The sequence below is a fragment of the Somniosus microcephalus genome, chromosome 2 (assembly GCF_052327205.1).
Source record: "Somniosus microcephalus isolate GS21.2 chromosome 2, FLI_Smic_1.0, whole genome shotgun sequence".
NCBI lineage: Eukaryota > Metazoa > Chordata > Chondrichthyes > Squaliformes > Somniosidae > Somniosus > Somniosus microcephalus.
Window position 1 is genome coordinate 67,813,683 of NC_140988.1, and position 15,026 is coordinate 67,828,708.

Sequence of the window (15,026 nt, forward strand, 5' to 3'; positions counted from 1 at the left end):
CCAAGGTTAGGCTGACTGGCCTGTAATTACTCGGTCTATCCTTTTCTCCCTTTTTAAACAAGGGTACCACATTAGCAGTCCTCCAGTCCCCCGGCACCACACCTGAAGCCAGAGAGGATTGAGAAATGATGGTCAGGGCCTCTGCTATTTCCTCTTTTGCTTCACTCAACAGCCTGGGATACATTTAATCTGGGCCTGTGGATTTATCCACTTTTAAAGCTGCTAAACCCCTTAATACTTCCTCTCTCACTATGTTTATTGCATCTAATATTTCACACTCCTCCCCCGATAGCAATGACTGCTTTGCCCCTCTCCTTTGTGAAAACAGATGCAAAGTATTCATTAAGAACCCTACCGACGTCTCCCGCCTCCACACACAGATTACCCTCATGATCTCTAATAGATTCTACCCTTTCTTTAGTTATCCTCTTACTCTTAATATATTTATAAAACATCTTTGGGTTTTCCTTGGTTTTACTTGACAAGAATTTTTCATGCTCTCTCTTTGCTTTCCTAATATCATTTTTTATTGCATCCCTGCACTTTCTGTACTCCTCTAAAGCTTCTGGAGTATTTAGCCCTCGGTATCTGTCATACCTTTTTTTCTTTATCCTACCCTGTATGCCTCTAGACATCCAGGGGGCTCTAGATTTGTTAGTCCCACCTTTTTTCTTTAAGGGCACATGTTTGGTCTGAACCCTCCAGATCTCCTCCTCGAATACCTCCCACTGCTCTGACACTGATTTACCTTCAAGTAGCTGTTTCCAGTCCACTATGGCTAAATCCCCTCTGAGCTTAGCAAAATTTGCTTTTCCCCAATTTAGAATTTTAATTCCTGTTCTATCGTTGTCCCTTTCCATAACTACCTTAAATCTAACCGAATTATGGTCACTGGCACCAAAATACTCCCCACTGATATGCCTTCTACCTGCCCAGCTTCATTCCCTAAAACTAAGTTCAGAACCGCCCCCTCCCTTGTTGGGCTTGCTACATACTGGCTAAAAAAGTTCTCCTGGATGCATTTTAGGAATTCCGCACCTTCTATACCCTTCACACTAATAACTGGGATAGTTGAAATCCCCTACTATTACTGCCCTATAGTTTTTGCACTTCTCAGAAATTTGTCTACATATTTGTTCTTCTAGCTCCCTCTCATAGTTTGGGGGTCTGTAGTACACTCCCAGCAGTGTGATCGCCCCTTTTTTGTTTTTCAGTTCAACTCATATGGCCTCGTTTGATGATCCCTCCAACATATCATCCCTCCTCTTAGCTGTAATAGTTTCTTTAATCAATACCGTGACCCCCCTTCCCTTTTTACCTCCCTCTCTATCCTGTCTGAAAATCCTGTAACCAGGAATGTTGAGCTGCCATACCTGCCCCTCTTTCAGCCACGTCTCTGTAATAGCTATAATATCATAGTCCCAAGTATCTACCTGTGCCCTCAGCTCATCTGCCTTGTTCGCTATACTCCTTGCATTGAAGTAGATACCATTTAGTACAGGCAGACCTCCTTGTTGACTACTATCTAGCCCTTGATTCCTCTGTCCTTCCAAGTTACTTTCTACGTTTTTGTTTTCCAATTCCAGTTTTTCTTCCCTCCCTATTTGACTCTATACTTAGGTTCCCATCCCCCTGCCAAGCTAGTTTAAACCCTCACCAACAGCACTAGCAAACCCTCCTGCAAGAATATTGGTCCTGTTCCCATTGAGGTGCAACCCATGTGGCTTGTAGAGGTCCCACCTCCCCCAGAAACGGTTCCAATTCCTCAGGAATCTAAAGCCCTCCCTCCTACACCATCTCTCCAGCCACGCATTCATCTGCTCTATCTTCCTATTTCCTATTTTATGGCAAAACCTACCCCATGGAGGCGGCATTCTTCTTCAAGTTTGCCTTTCCAGAAGAAGGTGTAACCACTGCCATGTTCCTTGAGCTGGCCTTCCCTTGCCCACCGGGTCTCGCTTAGGGCGGCGACGTCTGAGCTCCCGGGTAACGATAGCAGTACGGCATTCCGGTCTATCGCTATTGGGGTTGTCCATGAGGGTCCTGATGCTCCAGGTCCCAAACTTCATTTTAAGGGGTGGAAGATGCCTGTGCGTGAATTCTTTTAATGTGGGGTGGCTGTTGCACGCCAGCTACCACACAGGCTTGACAGAGCAAGGTCTTGGTCCAATGGCAAGGGGATCCAAAACGATTGGAGACCAGGCTCTGCTACATCGGCCTAGCACACACACACAAACATACACCTTGTGTTCTCCTCCCTCCTTCCCACAGGTCCTCTCTGCCTGGGTTTCATAGGCTCCAGTGTGGTCCTCCCGACCCCACTGCTGGTCCATGCTGCGCCACTCCTGGGCCTCGACCTCGCTGCTGGGCTCGTCCTCGCTCCTGGGTCCCGTACTCGTGTCTGGGCCTCATCCTCGCTCCTGGGTTCCGACCTCGCTCTTGGGTTCCTACCTCGTTCCTGGGCCTCGACCTCGCTCCTGGGTCCCGTCCTCGCTCCTGGGTCCCGACCTTGCTGCTCCACCCGTCCCTGCTCCTGGGCCTCAACCTCGCTCCTGAGCCCCGTCCTTGCCCCTGGGCCTCATCCTTGCTCCTGGGTCTTATCCTCGTTCCTTGATCCCATCCTCGCTCCTGGGCCTCGTCCTCGCTCCTGAGCCTTGTCCTCACTCCTGGGCTTCGTCCTTGCTCTTGGATCCTGTCCTCGCTCCTGAGTCCCGTCCTCGCTCCTGAGCCTCGTCCTCACTCCTTGGCCTCTTTCTCGCTCCTGGGTCCCGTCCTCGCTCCTGGGTCCTGTCCTCGCTCCTGGGCCTCGTCCTCACTCCTGGGCCTCATCCTCACTCCTGGGTCCCATCCTCGCTCCTTGTTCCCAACATAGCTCCTGGGTCCTGGTCTCGCTCCTGGGCCTCAAACACCCGATGTAGGCCTGAAGCCCTGAATAAGAGCCCACAGGCCCCGTGTTTGCCTCGATTAGTGACTGCCCGGGTGAGTGGGGTCACTGGCCGCCATCTTGTGAAGCCTTGTTAACCTATGTATTACTCCAGGTTTCCTCTCCCCAACTCCCGCTCCCGCTCCCGCTCTCCCCAACTCTTGCTCTCGGTCTCCCCGACTCTCGCTCCCGCTCTCCCCATGCAGGAGTAAAGTTGGGAAGGCAAAGTGATGGGAATGTAATGAGAGGCATAGCAGGATGAAGTTGAGTGTGGCTTTGTGCTCACCTTTCCAGATCTAATGAGATAATTGAATTTTTTGCGGCACCGCACCCAGGTCCTCCTGGACACTTCCCTGCTGTTGAGCTCCTCTGCTATTTGGAGCCAGGCTCCTTTGGTGTGCTGGGGAGGTCTCTCCCGCCTATTAGAAGGGAAGAGCACACCCTGTGTGCTGTGACTCCCTCCACAAGCATATGGAGGGAATCATCGGAGAACCTGGCTGCAGCCCTCTGCCTCCGTGCAGTCATCTCTCCAACTGTTTGGAGCAATGGAAACCTCCAGATGAACCTTCAAATGCAATGTGGTCATGGCCCCTTTAAATATCCCGGCTGAAAACGCATCATGGATGACGTCATCGGACCCGCACCATTTAATAGGGCCGGGTAATGCGCAGGGCAGGTTTAATAGGCCCCATTAGTGCAGTCATTTTCTGCAGTGGGATGGAAGCAGAAATGGGGTTGTGACCCTTCACGCCGACCGCCCGCACCCAACCCCCCCAGGTACAGAAAAATCCGGCCAAAGTTTTTTTAATGGTGAGAGACTAGGAACTGTGGATGAGCAAAGGAATTTGAGTGTCCAGGCACATAAATTATTAAAAGCTAGGTAGGAAATGTAATCACAAAGGAATGTTGGTCTTTTTCTCAAGGGTGCTGGAATACAAAGGGAAGGAAGTTATTCATCAGTTTTACAGAGCCTTGCACAGAACCCGGGAGTACTGAGTTCAGTTTTGGGTACCGCACCTCAGGAAGGATACATTGGCCTTGGAGGGGGAACAGCGAAGATTCATCAGAATTATACCAGCACTTAAAGGGTTCAGTTATGAGGACAGGTTGCATCAACTTGACTTGAATTTCCTTGAGTTTAGAAGGTTCTAAAAGGATTCATGAGAGTAACTCAAGAGAAACTATTTCATCTGGTGGGGGAGTCAGAACAAGGGGCACAATCTTAAAATTAGATCCAGGCCATTCAGGAGCAAAATCATGGAGTTATATAGAATGAACAGCAGAGAAACAAGCCATTCTGTCCAACTGGTCCATGACGGCATTTATACTCCACTTTTGAAGTTCCTCCTGAATTCCCTATTGGATTTATTACTGACTCTCTTATATTTATGGCCCCTAGTTCTGGTCTCCCCAACAAGTGGAAACATCTTCTCCATGTCTACCCTATCAAACCCTTTTATAATCTTAAAGACCTCTAATGGGTCACCCCTCAGCCTTCTCTTTTCTGGAGAAAAAAGCTCCCGCCTGTTCAACCTTTCATAATCTTTTTCCCTTAGTAGAGGGGTCAATAACAAGGGGGCATAGATTCAAGGTAAAGGGCAGGAGGTTTAGAGAGGATTTGCGGAAGAACTTTTTCACCCAGAGGGTGGTTGGAATCTGCAACTCACTGCCTGAAAGGGTGGTAGAGGCAGGAACCCTCATAACATTCAAGAAGCATTTGGATGAGCATTTGTAATGCCATAGCATATATTGTGCCTGTGTATAATAAGACACAGACTGCAGGAGAAACGGTACAACAGGTGTTTCCTGAATGAGGGTTACTCTAGAACTAACTGTACAGATCACTACTCAGGGTTTATATACAGGTGTGGTCACTGCCGGTACTACAGTATACAGGAGCTGTAAAAAGTAGTTCTCTCCCTTAAAGGTACATACATTACAGCATACAAGGCTATGGACCAAATGCTGGAAAATGGGATTAGATTAGACAGGGCTTGATGGCCGGCGCGGACGCGATGGGCCGAAGGGCCTCTTTCTGTGCTGTATAACTCTATGACTCTATGACTCTATAATAGGTACAACCTCTCAGTTCTGGCATCATCTTTATTACACCTGCTCCAGTGCATCTATCTTCTTCTTCTTAGGCAGTCCCTTGGAACCGAGGATGACTTGCTTCCACACTAAAAATGAGTTCTCAGGTGACTGATGAGTCCAATGCGGGACCTACAGTCTCTGTCACAGGTGGGGCAGACGGTGGTTGAAGTGGCGGATGGGTGGGGTGCTTGGGTTGACGTGCGCTCCTTCCACTGTTTGTGCTTGGCTTCCGCTTGCTCCCGGCGAAGAGACTCGAGGTGTTCGGCGCCTTTCCGGATGCTTCTCCTCCACTTTGTGCAGCCTTGGGCAAGGGGATTCCAAGGTGTCGGTGGGGATGTCGCACTTTTTCAAGGAGGCTTTGAGGGTGCCCTTGAAGCGTTTCCTCTGCCCACCTGGGGCTCTCTTGCCGTGTCGGAGCTCCGAGTAGAGCGCTTGTTTTGGGTGCCTCGTATCGGGCATGCAGATAATGTGGCCCGTCCATCGGAGCTGATCAAGTGTGGTCAAAGCTTCTATGCTGGGGATGTTGGCCTGGGCGAGAACACTGACGTTGGTGCGCCTATCCTGCCAATGGATTGGCAGGATCTTGCGGAGGCAGTGTTGGTGGTACCTCTCCAGTGCTTTGAGGTGCCTGCTGTACATGGTCCATGTCTCTGAAGCATACAGGAGGGCGGGTATCACTACTGCTCTGTAGACCATGAGCTTGGTGCTGGGTTTGTGGTCCTGGTCTTCAAACACTCTCTTCCTCAGGCAACCGAAGGCTGCACTGGCACACTGAAGGCGGTGTTGGACTTCATCATCGACGTCTGCCCTTGTTGACAGTAGGCTCTCGAGGTATGGAAAGTGGTCCACGTTGTCCAAGGCCTCGTCATGGATTTTGATAATCGGGGAGCAGTACTGTGTGGCGGGGGCAGGTTGGTAGAGGGCCTTTGTCTTACAGATGTTTATTGTAAGGCCCATGCTCTCGTACGCTTCAGTGAAGGTGTTGATGATGGTTTGGAGTGTGTGCAGATGCAAGCATTGTCTGCATACTGTAATTCGATGACAGAGGATGGGACGACCTTGGATCTGGACTGGAGCCGACGGAGGTTGAACAGTTTCCCATTTGTTTTGTAAATTAGCTCCACTCCAGTGGGGAGCTTACTGAAGGTGAGATGGAGCATTGCAGCCAGGAAGATCAAGAAGAGCATTGGTGTGATGACACAGCCTTGCTTGACCCTGGTCCGTACCTGAATTGGGTCTGTGGTGGATCCATTGGTCAGGATCACGGCTTGCATATCATCGTGGAGCAGGCGGAGGATGGTGACAAACTTTTGAGGAGGACACTCCTTAATCCTTCACGGTTGACGGAGTTGAAGGCCTTTGTGAGGTCGAAGAAGGCCATGTACAACGGTTGGTACTGTTCCCTGCATTTCTCTTGTAGCTGGCGCGTGGTGAAGATCATGTCCATTGTGCCCCTTAGTGGGCGGAATCTGCACTGCGACTCTGGGAGGAGTTCTTCAGCCACCGAGAGAAGTCGAATGAGGAGGATTCTTACGATGACTTTCCCTGTGGCAGACAGCAGGGAGAATCCCCTGTAATTACCGCAATTGGACTTATCACATTTCTTGAAGATGGTCATGATTATGGCATTACTGCGATCCCCTGGCATGCTCTCCTCCTTCCAAATAAGAGAAATGAGTTCATGTATTCACGCCAATACTGCTTCTATGCCATGTTTTAGCGCCTCTGCCAGACCAGAGTTGTGTTATGTGCTCTAAAGGTGGTCTATCCAAGTTGCTATACAAGTTTAGCATAACTGCTCTGCTTTTCAATTCTATCCCTCTAGAAATGAACTCCAGAACTTTGTTTGCTTTTTTATGGCCTTATTAACCTTCGCCACTACCCTTAGTGATTTGTGTATCTGTACCCAGGATCCCTTTGCTTCTCTACCCCATTTAAACTATTATTTTCCAAGGAATAGATGGCCTCCTTATTCTTTCTATCAAAATGCACCACCTCACACTTCCCAATATTGAAATTCATTTGTTAATCACACACCCATTTTACAAGTTTATTAATGTCTTCCTGTATTTTCTCACAGTCCTCCTCAGTATTAATTATATCCCCCAATCGATCGTTTGCAAAATTTGAGATTGTACAAATCGTTTATGTAAATGGTGAACAAAAGTGGTCCCAGCACAGATCCTAAATAGAACACCACTTCCCACCTTTTTGTCAGTCTGAGTAACTACATTTAACCCCTACTGTCTATCTTCTGTTTTGTAACCAGCTTGCTGTCCATTCTGCTACTTGTCCACTAATTCCATATGCTCGGACCTTAGTCATGAGTCTACTATGTGGTACCTTATCGAAGGCCTTTTGAAAAATCTATATATATTACAACTACTACATTACCCTTAGCTACTATTTCTGTTACTTTTTCAAATAATTCAAGAAGGTTAATCAAGCATAACATTCCCCTTTCAAATGCGTGCTAATGACTCTATTATATTTTCAGTTTCTAGATGTTTTTGTATTACATCTTTGTGTAAAGATTCCTATGGCCCAGATTTTGCATTGAGAATAACAATGAGGCTAACTGTGCGCACTGTTAATATGGAATAAATCTGACGGCGACTTCTGGCGTATGTACAGGTGCAGTTAAACGCAGAAATCTGGAAGTTGCTGTCCGAGTTACCCTGCTCCTCCACAGGCTGCACTATTACAGTACCTCACCAATAGACTTGGCACTGAAGTTACTGCACTTACCCAGTGATTATCTGTGAAACACGACAGAAAAAGTTAGAGTTGCTACATTCACGTGTAAGTGTGATAAGTCATAATTACTGCCAAATAACCTCACTGTGCCAGAAGATTTTACTTTACAAGTGTGGTGTCTCATTCCTTCAGAATTTAGTTAGTGTTGGAGATTTTTAAAAATATAGAAGTAATTTTTAAAAACTTTTTCTTACTGTCTCTTTTATCTTTCCCATCTTTCTTTCCCTCTCTTTATTTCGATTTCTGTACATGAATTAAATCTGATTTATACTTCCTGGTTTTTACTTCCTGGTTTAGGCTCTGCAGCCTGGATTTTAGCTTGGAAGCAAGTTCTGTGCGGAGGGGCTGTTGAGTGGGCGGGAAACCCGGAATAATGGGTTTCCCGAGTGCCCTGCAGAATTTAACTGCAGGGCTCCTTTAAGTGGTGTTCCCACCCACAGGCAGCCTGATTGGCAGGCTGGAGGCCTTTTGAGTGGGAAGCTTGCTTCTCTAGGCTGAAACCTTCGACAGCAAGTAAGTGGGGGAACTCTTCCCCAATGTTGTTGCATCAGAGACTGGAGTTGTTTTGAAAAATAACATTTGAACTTCCATTGTTAAAATACTATCATTTAAAAAAAAAACTTTCCCCACCTCCTCCCAAATAAAGGAGTAAGAGGGAGATCATGGGGTGGTGTCTGGATCGCGGGAGGGGTGTTTGGATTGCAGGGAAGTCTGGATTGTGGGGGTTTCTAGATTGCGGGGGGGTCCAGATCATGGGGTGGGGTCCAGATTGAGGGGGGTTCCAGATCGCGGGGGGTCCGGATCGTGGGGTGGGGTCCGGATTGAGGGGGTTCCAGATCACGGGGGGGTCCGGATCGTGGTGTGGGGTCCAGATTGAGGGGGGTTCCAGATCGTGGGGGGTCCGGATCGTGGGGTGGGGTCCGGATTGAAAGGGGTTCCAGATCGTGGGGGGTCCAGATCGTGGGGTGGGGGCCAGATTGAGGGGGTTCCAGATCGCGGGGGGGTCCAGATCATGGTGTGGGGTCCGGATTGAGGGGGGTTCCAGATCGTGGGGGGTCGGGATCGTGGGGTGGGGTCTGGATTGAGGGGGGTTCCAGATCGCCGGGGGGGGGGTGGGTTCTGGATCGTGGGGTGGTCCAGATCGTGGGGGGTTCCAGATCATGGGGGGAGTCTGGATTGCGAGGGTTTCTGGATTGCCGGGGGGGGGGGGGAGTCCAGATCATGGGGTGGGGCCTGAATTGCGGGGGGAGTCTGGATTGCAGGGGTGTCTGGATTGCAGGGGGGTGTTCCATATCGTGAGGGGGCCCGATGGTGGTCGGGGGGTTTTGATTGCAGGGGGGGCATCCGATGGTGATCAGGGCATCTGATGGTGGTTGGGCAGGGAGAGCAGACAGATTGCGGTGGGGGGAGTTTACAAGTTAGTTGTTGGGCCTGGAGAAAGCACTCCTGCTCCTCCTGGCCCACAAGCAGTGCTTATAAAGCCACTTAAAGGGCTGAATTCAGTTTCCAGAGACCAGGAAATCCGGCCGCCTGTGGTTAAAAATAGAATGACCATTAAAATGGAGGCAGGCAGCTTCATTATAATATTTGAATGAAACCCAACCGTGAGCAGATTGATCGCCCGCCCTTGTCCCACCTCGGTTTAAACTGGAAGTGGGCAGGTTCAGTTCCTGTTCCAGATTTTTTGCACTGGGGACACGATCCCAACCCCCCAGTTTTTGGGAGTTAAGATTCAGCCCTGCATGGCTCAGTGAGGATTCTTCAATCTGATTGGTTGAAGTGCCACACTATTTCTTGTCCTGCTCACACACGCCATGGATCCCCTGCAGGGGGTGCCGCGCTTGATCAGATGCCCAGTGGCAGTAAGTTGCTGCTCAAAAGCCCGCGAACAGCCTGTGGGCAGCTGTCAGCATAGTGAACGGCGAGCGTGATGTCTTCAACGCTGACCGCAAAATCCGGGCAATTATCTTTCCTACCGCTGACGATAAGCTAACTGGTCTATAGATCCCTGGACTTGTTCTATCTCCCTTCTTTATATAGGAATCACATTAGCTGTCTGCCAGTCCTCTGGCACTATTCCCTTTTCTGATGAATTTTTATATATTTTAATAATGTCTCTGCTATCTCTTTCCTAACTTATTTTAATATGCGTGGATACACTCCATCCAGACCAGAGGTTTTATCCTCTCTAAGTTTGATTAGTTTATCAATTATATTCCTACTTTCTATCTTAAATGTCTTTATATCTTTTTTGACCTCTTCTTCTAATGTCATGTCCATCTTTTTAGCTTCCCTGGTAAATACTGAAGCACTTTATCACACATCGGGTAGTAGTATCTGAAACTCTCTCCCCCTAAAGTCTGTGGATGTTGGGTCAATTGACATTTTCAAGACTGAGATTGACAGATTTTTATTAGGTAAGGGTATCATGGTATATGGATCAAAGGTGGGTGAAGAGTCGAGGTACAGATCAGACAGAATCTAAGTGAGTGGCAGAATAGGCTTGATAGGCTGAATAGACTATTACTGTTTCAATGTTTCTAAGTAATTGGGGCATGTGTGTTAGTTATATGAGAAATGTTATTTTTATGATTGGATGAGGAATTGTCATGACAGCTAATCCTGAGAGAAGTTTTTTGCTGGAGCGTGATTGGGTACAATTTATTTCGGTGGAATATGATTGGTAAAGTTGAAATTAAGAAGAAAGTTTTGCCCCATATCACAGAATCACAGAAACCCCACAGTGCAGATAGAGGCCATTTCGGCCCATCGAGCCGAAATGACTGGTGAATAGTAGAAAATAGAAAAAAACAATTTGAAAGCAGAAAAATGATGAAGAAGAAAATGTGCAGACAGACTCAACAGTCATAATATAAATGGCAGTCACAGCAGACATAGGAGACATAAATTCCACTGCGCCTTTACATCTCCAGAAGCATCGGGACAGAGCCTTCTCCCACTGCTTTGGCCTGCTGGCGACACTATCCCAAAATTCCAGGGACAGGGTCATTTAAATAACATGGACAGGCACCCGCACCTGTAATGGCGCAAATGGGGCTCCCAACCCGGCGAAGCAGTGGATACTCAAGCAGCATCCTGACACTCTAAGAGAGGGAACCAAAGGCCACTCAAGCTGAAGACGGAAAGGCAGCAGAATTTGTTTTTAAGACTGTTCCCACAGCATCCATCTCAGTATGCAACAGCAGTCAATCCCTTTGCGTTGCTGACTAAGAGATGCAGTTAAGGCTATCAGCCAAACCAAGATATATCTGGCAGGATTCCCAGTCGATCCCTGGAATACCCCAAAAATGCCCTCAAACTGCTGCTAGAATATAGATGGGGGTAGGCTGCACACCACTCTCCATTAGAATTTCCAGCACACTTCAGAAGGTGTAGGAATCTAATGGATGCAGGTGCCACCCTGCTTTTCCCCCGCTGCAAAAATGACTCCTGAATTGCCTGAAATAAATCATACAATTTCTGGACTGACCAATTTTATTATAAAAATTCACGATGGGTATTATTTTATGGGTTGAATGATACAACCCATGGTGTAAGCTATACATTATATGAGTAACTTGAGATATTACATATGGTAAGTGCAGCATGCTTGAGAGAAACAGGTGACTTTGAACCTATGGTTCCCAAAGCTTTCCATTACTGGGGGTTTTCCTCACCTCATTTCTGGGCCTGTTGTGGACTAATTGATAGAGATTGATTACTGTGATAAGTCAACAATTCCATTTCAATCATGATGTAACGCTAAAAGGAGAGCAAACATCATACGACTACAAGGATGGTAAATGGTGAATTAAATGGACCTTGGTCTTTCTCTGTTAGCAATTCCTATGTTCCTTAACACTGTGCAATTATAGTTTTTATAAGAATCCCTTTACAGTGTATTTCTTTACAATCACGCTCAATAAATCACTTAGCGGGTTAAACTTCAGTGATCTGACCAACAAAAAAGAGTCCCAGATGTTTGCTGTCATTGAGTCCAATATTTAGAAAGTATAAAAATCTACCTTGCTCAATTAATTTTAAAGTTGAAATCACAAATTAGCCTGTCATGGTTGAAAATGGCTGAAAATATCTTTTCAGCATGTCAGTCTATATAAGTGGATTTTCTTCCAATTATTGGTGTGATCGGATGGTGATTTCTAATTTGTCACAGTATATTTGTATATTTTTGTATCTTTACACTTTGTATAGAAAAAGCGAACCTAATTTGGCTAACTTTTGCATTTGTTTTCTAGGATTTCAAACATATTTTTACTGAGTATGGCAGTTGTTACACTTTCAATCATGATGTTAACGCTAAAAGGAGAGCAAACATTTCAGGAAGAGGACTAAGCGTGATGCTTGATATCAAACAGGTATATCTTTAATGATTCTAAACAATAAAATAAGCTGTTTGGTTTGGAAATTGTGGGAAATCTCAACAGTTGAAGATAATTAAAAATATTACCATTACATACACAATACCCATCCAAGTATTTACTAATAGTATTATCTTTATTATATAGAATATATATTTTGTAAAGGGAAAAGATGTCACTTGAATAATATGTGATTTAACTCAGTGATGGGAGTTCATTCTGTAGCATGAACCATGTATATCTGATGGCACTGGTGTGAGCGGTTTTTGATCCTAGCCCAATTGCTAGACGGACGGTTCGAATCGCCCCCGCCTTACGAAAGTTCTATACCCGGGAACTATTATTCAGAGTGTAAATGAAATAAGTCACGGACAGGAATGCTTTGGTGAAAAATCAAACTTATATTTATTTGGTCTAACATACACTGGCTAAAACATGCACTACTAAACGAAATCACTGTCTTCTGTGGAGAATAAAATCCAGGTTACAAACAACATAAATACAGTACAAAACTGGGGACTATAACAAGCAGTAATTCCCTTGTTGCTATGGTGGACTCTAATTCCACCCCTACCAACGAATTACCCAGTGTAGGATTTGCAAAATTTCCACATTTCCCCAAGGTTATTAATAAAAGGGACCCTATGGACAATTTAAAAAGGGTACCCAAAGATGGCATCCGCACCTCGTGACCAAAAGCCTGTAAGATTTTAAAAGCCTGAACTCTGCAGCTCAGAACAAGCAGCTTTGGGAAATCGAAACTTAAAATGCATTTCTGTGAAAAGGACTTTTGTGTTTGAAGGGCCAGACAGCTAAGCAAAATTTGAATAAGCATGTTCGTCAAATTGGAACAGATCAACCCAGTTAGGTCTAAACATGAGGCCATTAGTTTGTTCACATAAATAATCGGAAACAGCTTAAGGAAGCCATCGAGGCTGGACAGGCTGATTAAAATGCATTAATGACAATACAGCCCGGACATCAGGCCATTAGGTGCGATAAACGGCCATCTAAAGCTAGTTATTTTAGATTGGTACAATCATTTAAAACAGCCCGCCAAAATTGAAACAATGGACTAACCTGATTTGGCACACAGATAAGGGGCCATCGAAAAGAGTGTAACTGTAGACCCTTTAGTAGCAATCGCTCTCTGGTCGCTCTTGTCTTGTCACTTGACTCTTGCTCTGCTCTCGACTCTGACCTCTTGTCGGGCCTTGGGCTACTGCCGCTCGCACTCGAGCCCCGGCCTCATGGCGGGTTCGCTTCTTGCTCCCCGCATTAAGTTACAACCAAGGACATCCATACCAACAGCAGGGGAGGGGAACGAGACCCAAGTCCAAAGTCACCCAGGACACCCGGGCCACGAGAGAGGGCAGAGGAAACGAGGCGAGACGAACCGAGATGAAGAGTAAGGTAGACCCGACAAAGAGCAGAGAAGGGCAGCAGAAGACGTATTAATTAAAAACCGAGCGCCGAGTTATAAGCTGACGCTCGGGGAAGAAAGTATCTGAGGACAGTGAGACTAAGTTGGTTGGGCGAACCCCGCAAATAAGCTGGCGCTTGGGGGACAAGACTCTTGTTGAACACTGCAAATAAATGCAGGTGTCCACGCCATGATGAATATGTTGGCATTTTAAGAATGGGTAGTAAAATCTAAGCAGTTAAGACTGCTAATCGGCCCATTGACGCAACGTTACCGCCGACGACCGCCCGAGGAAGAAGAAGAAGAGAACCCATCATGACGAGACGACGACGGTAGCTGAGGAGAAGAAAGGTGTGTCGCAGCAGCAGCTCCAGCACCGTGCCCTGAGACCACATGGCAATGGAGTACCCCAAAGGACAGCAGCCCAGACCTCAAAATCGCAATTGCTAAAACAACAGGTTTTGCTTTGGATTGGTGAGCATGAATTCCTGGCCCCTCATAGCTTAATCTAGTTAGGTATAGGGGTGGGATAAGGATAAGGGGATTGTTAAAGTAGTTGTTTTTCCCTCGATGTGCCGTGTGTTCCCCATTCCCTGTACAAGTATAGTTATAGTGTTATATGCCTGTAATTGATTCTCTACCAGTAATTTTCTCATAAGACTGTGTTTTCGTTCCTGTTTTAATAAAATCCTGGTTTTCTTACAACAAACCACCTGTCTACTCGAGTCTTTCTGCATCGCCACCTGTACCTAAGTCCAGTGTCTAGAACCCAGGGGCGTGGGAGTGATTCAAACCGCTCACAGGCAGTCAGGGGCATAACTGACTGGGTGCACGCACCACCCGCCACCCCCTACACCAGTCGCAGAAACCCCTTCGCCTGGCTGAACCAAACGAAGCTCCCACCCTCGGAATAGCCCAAAAGCTTCACTTCTGAGAAAAATCCTGAGCCCCTTACACCTCACCCAGCTTGCCTGGGATATCTGGTTACCGGCTTGGCTCGATTGCTTCACTCAGCGGCTTCTTCCTCTGGTACTTCTTGTTAGTTCGATCTTGTTGGAGCAGGGAGCATGAGAGAGAGAATGGTGGAAAAGAATCTATCTTTATAGTAGTCTGGCTACCCCTATCTTTTCCCACCTATCTTTAAAATCCTTTTGTTTCTAAGCACTCCAGTGCTTAATCAATGATGGGTCATCCTCGGACCCATGAGTATTAGATTAATGGCCCTAAATCTGGGACATATCTTTCGGTCTTTGTGTTGGGAAAAAAACTGGCTCCTTTTCGGCTGGCTGAGGCCAGTGGGTTCATTGTTCTGCTTCTCTTCTGAGATGGAGGTGAGAAGTGCTTTGCATATTAGAGTGGCTTAAAGTTCAATGGCCCCATTCCTTTTTCCAGGACTGTCGGGCGAACCCATACATTCTGGATGACTGACAGTTCTTTTGTCACAGCCAAC

At 46.7% G+C, this 15,026-nt stretch overlaps 1 protein-coding gene across 1 annotated transcript in view; it reads left to right on the forward strand.

Moving 5' to 3' along the window:
- Window positions 1-15,026, forward strand: part of LOC147122751 (bile acid-sensitive ion channel-like) — a 452,148-nt gene that overhangs the window by 33,995 nt on the left and 403,127 nt on the right. The window contains exon 3 of the mRNA XM_086005364.1: window positions 12,031-12,150. Coding sequence (XP_085861490.1) covers window positions 12,031-12,150 — 120 coding nt within the window. The remainder of the gene's footprint in view (window positions 1-12,030; window positions 12,151-15,026) is intronic.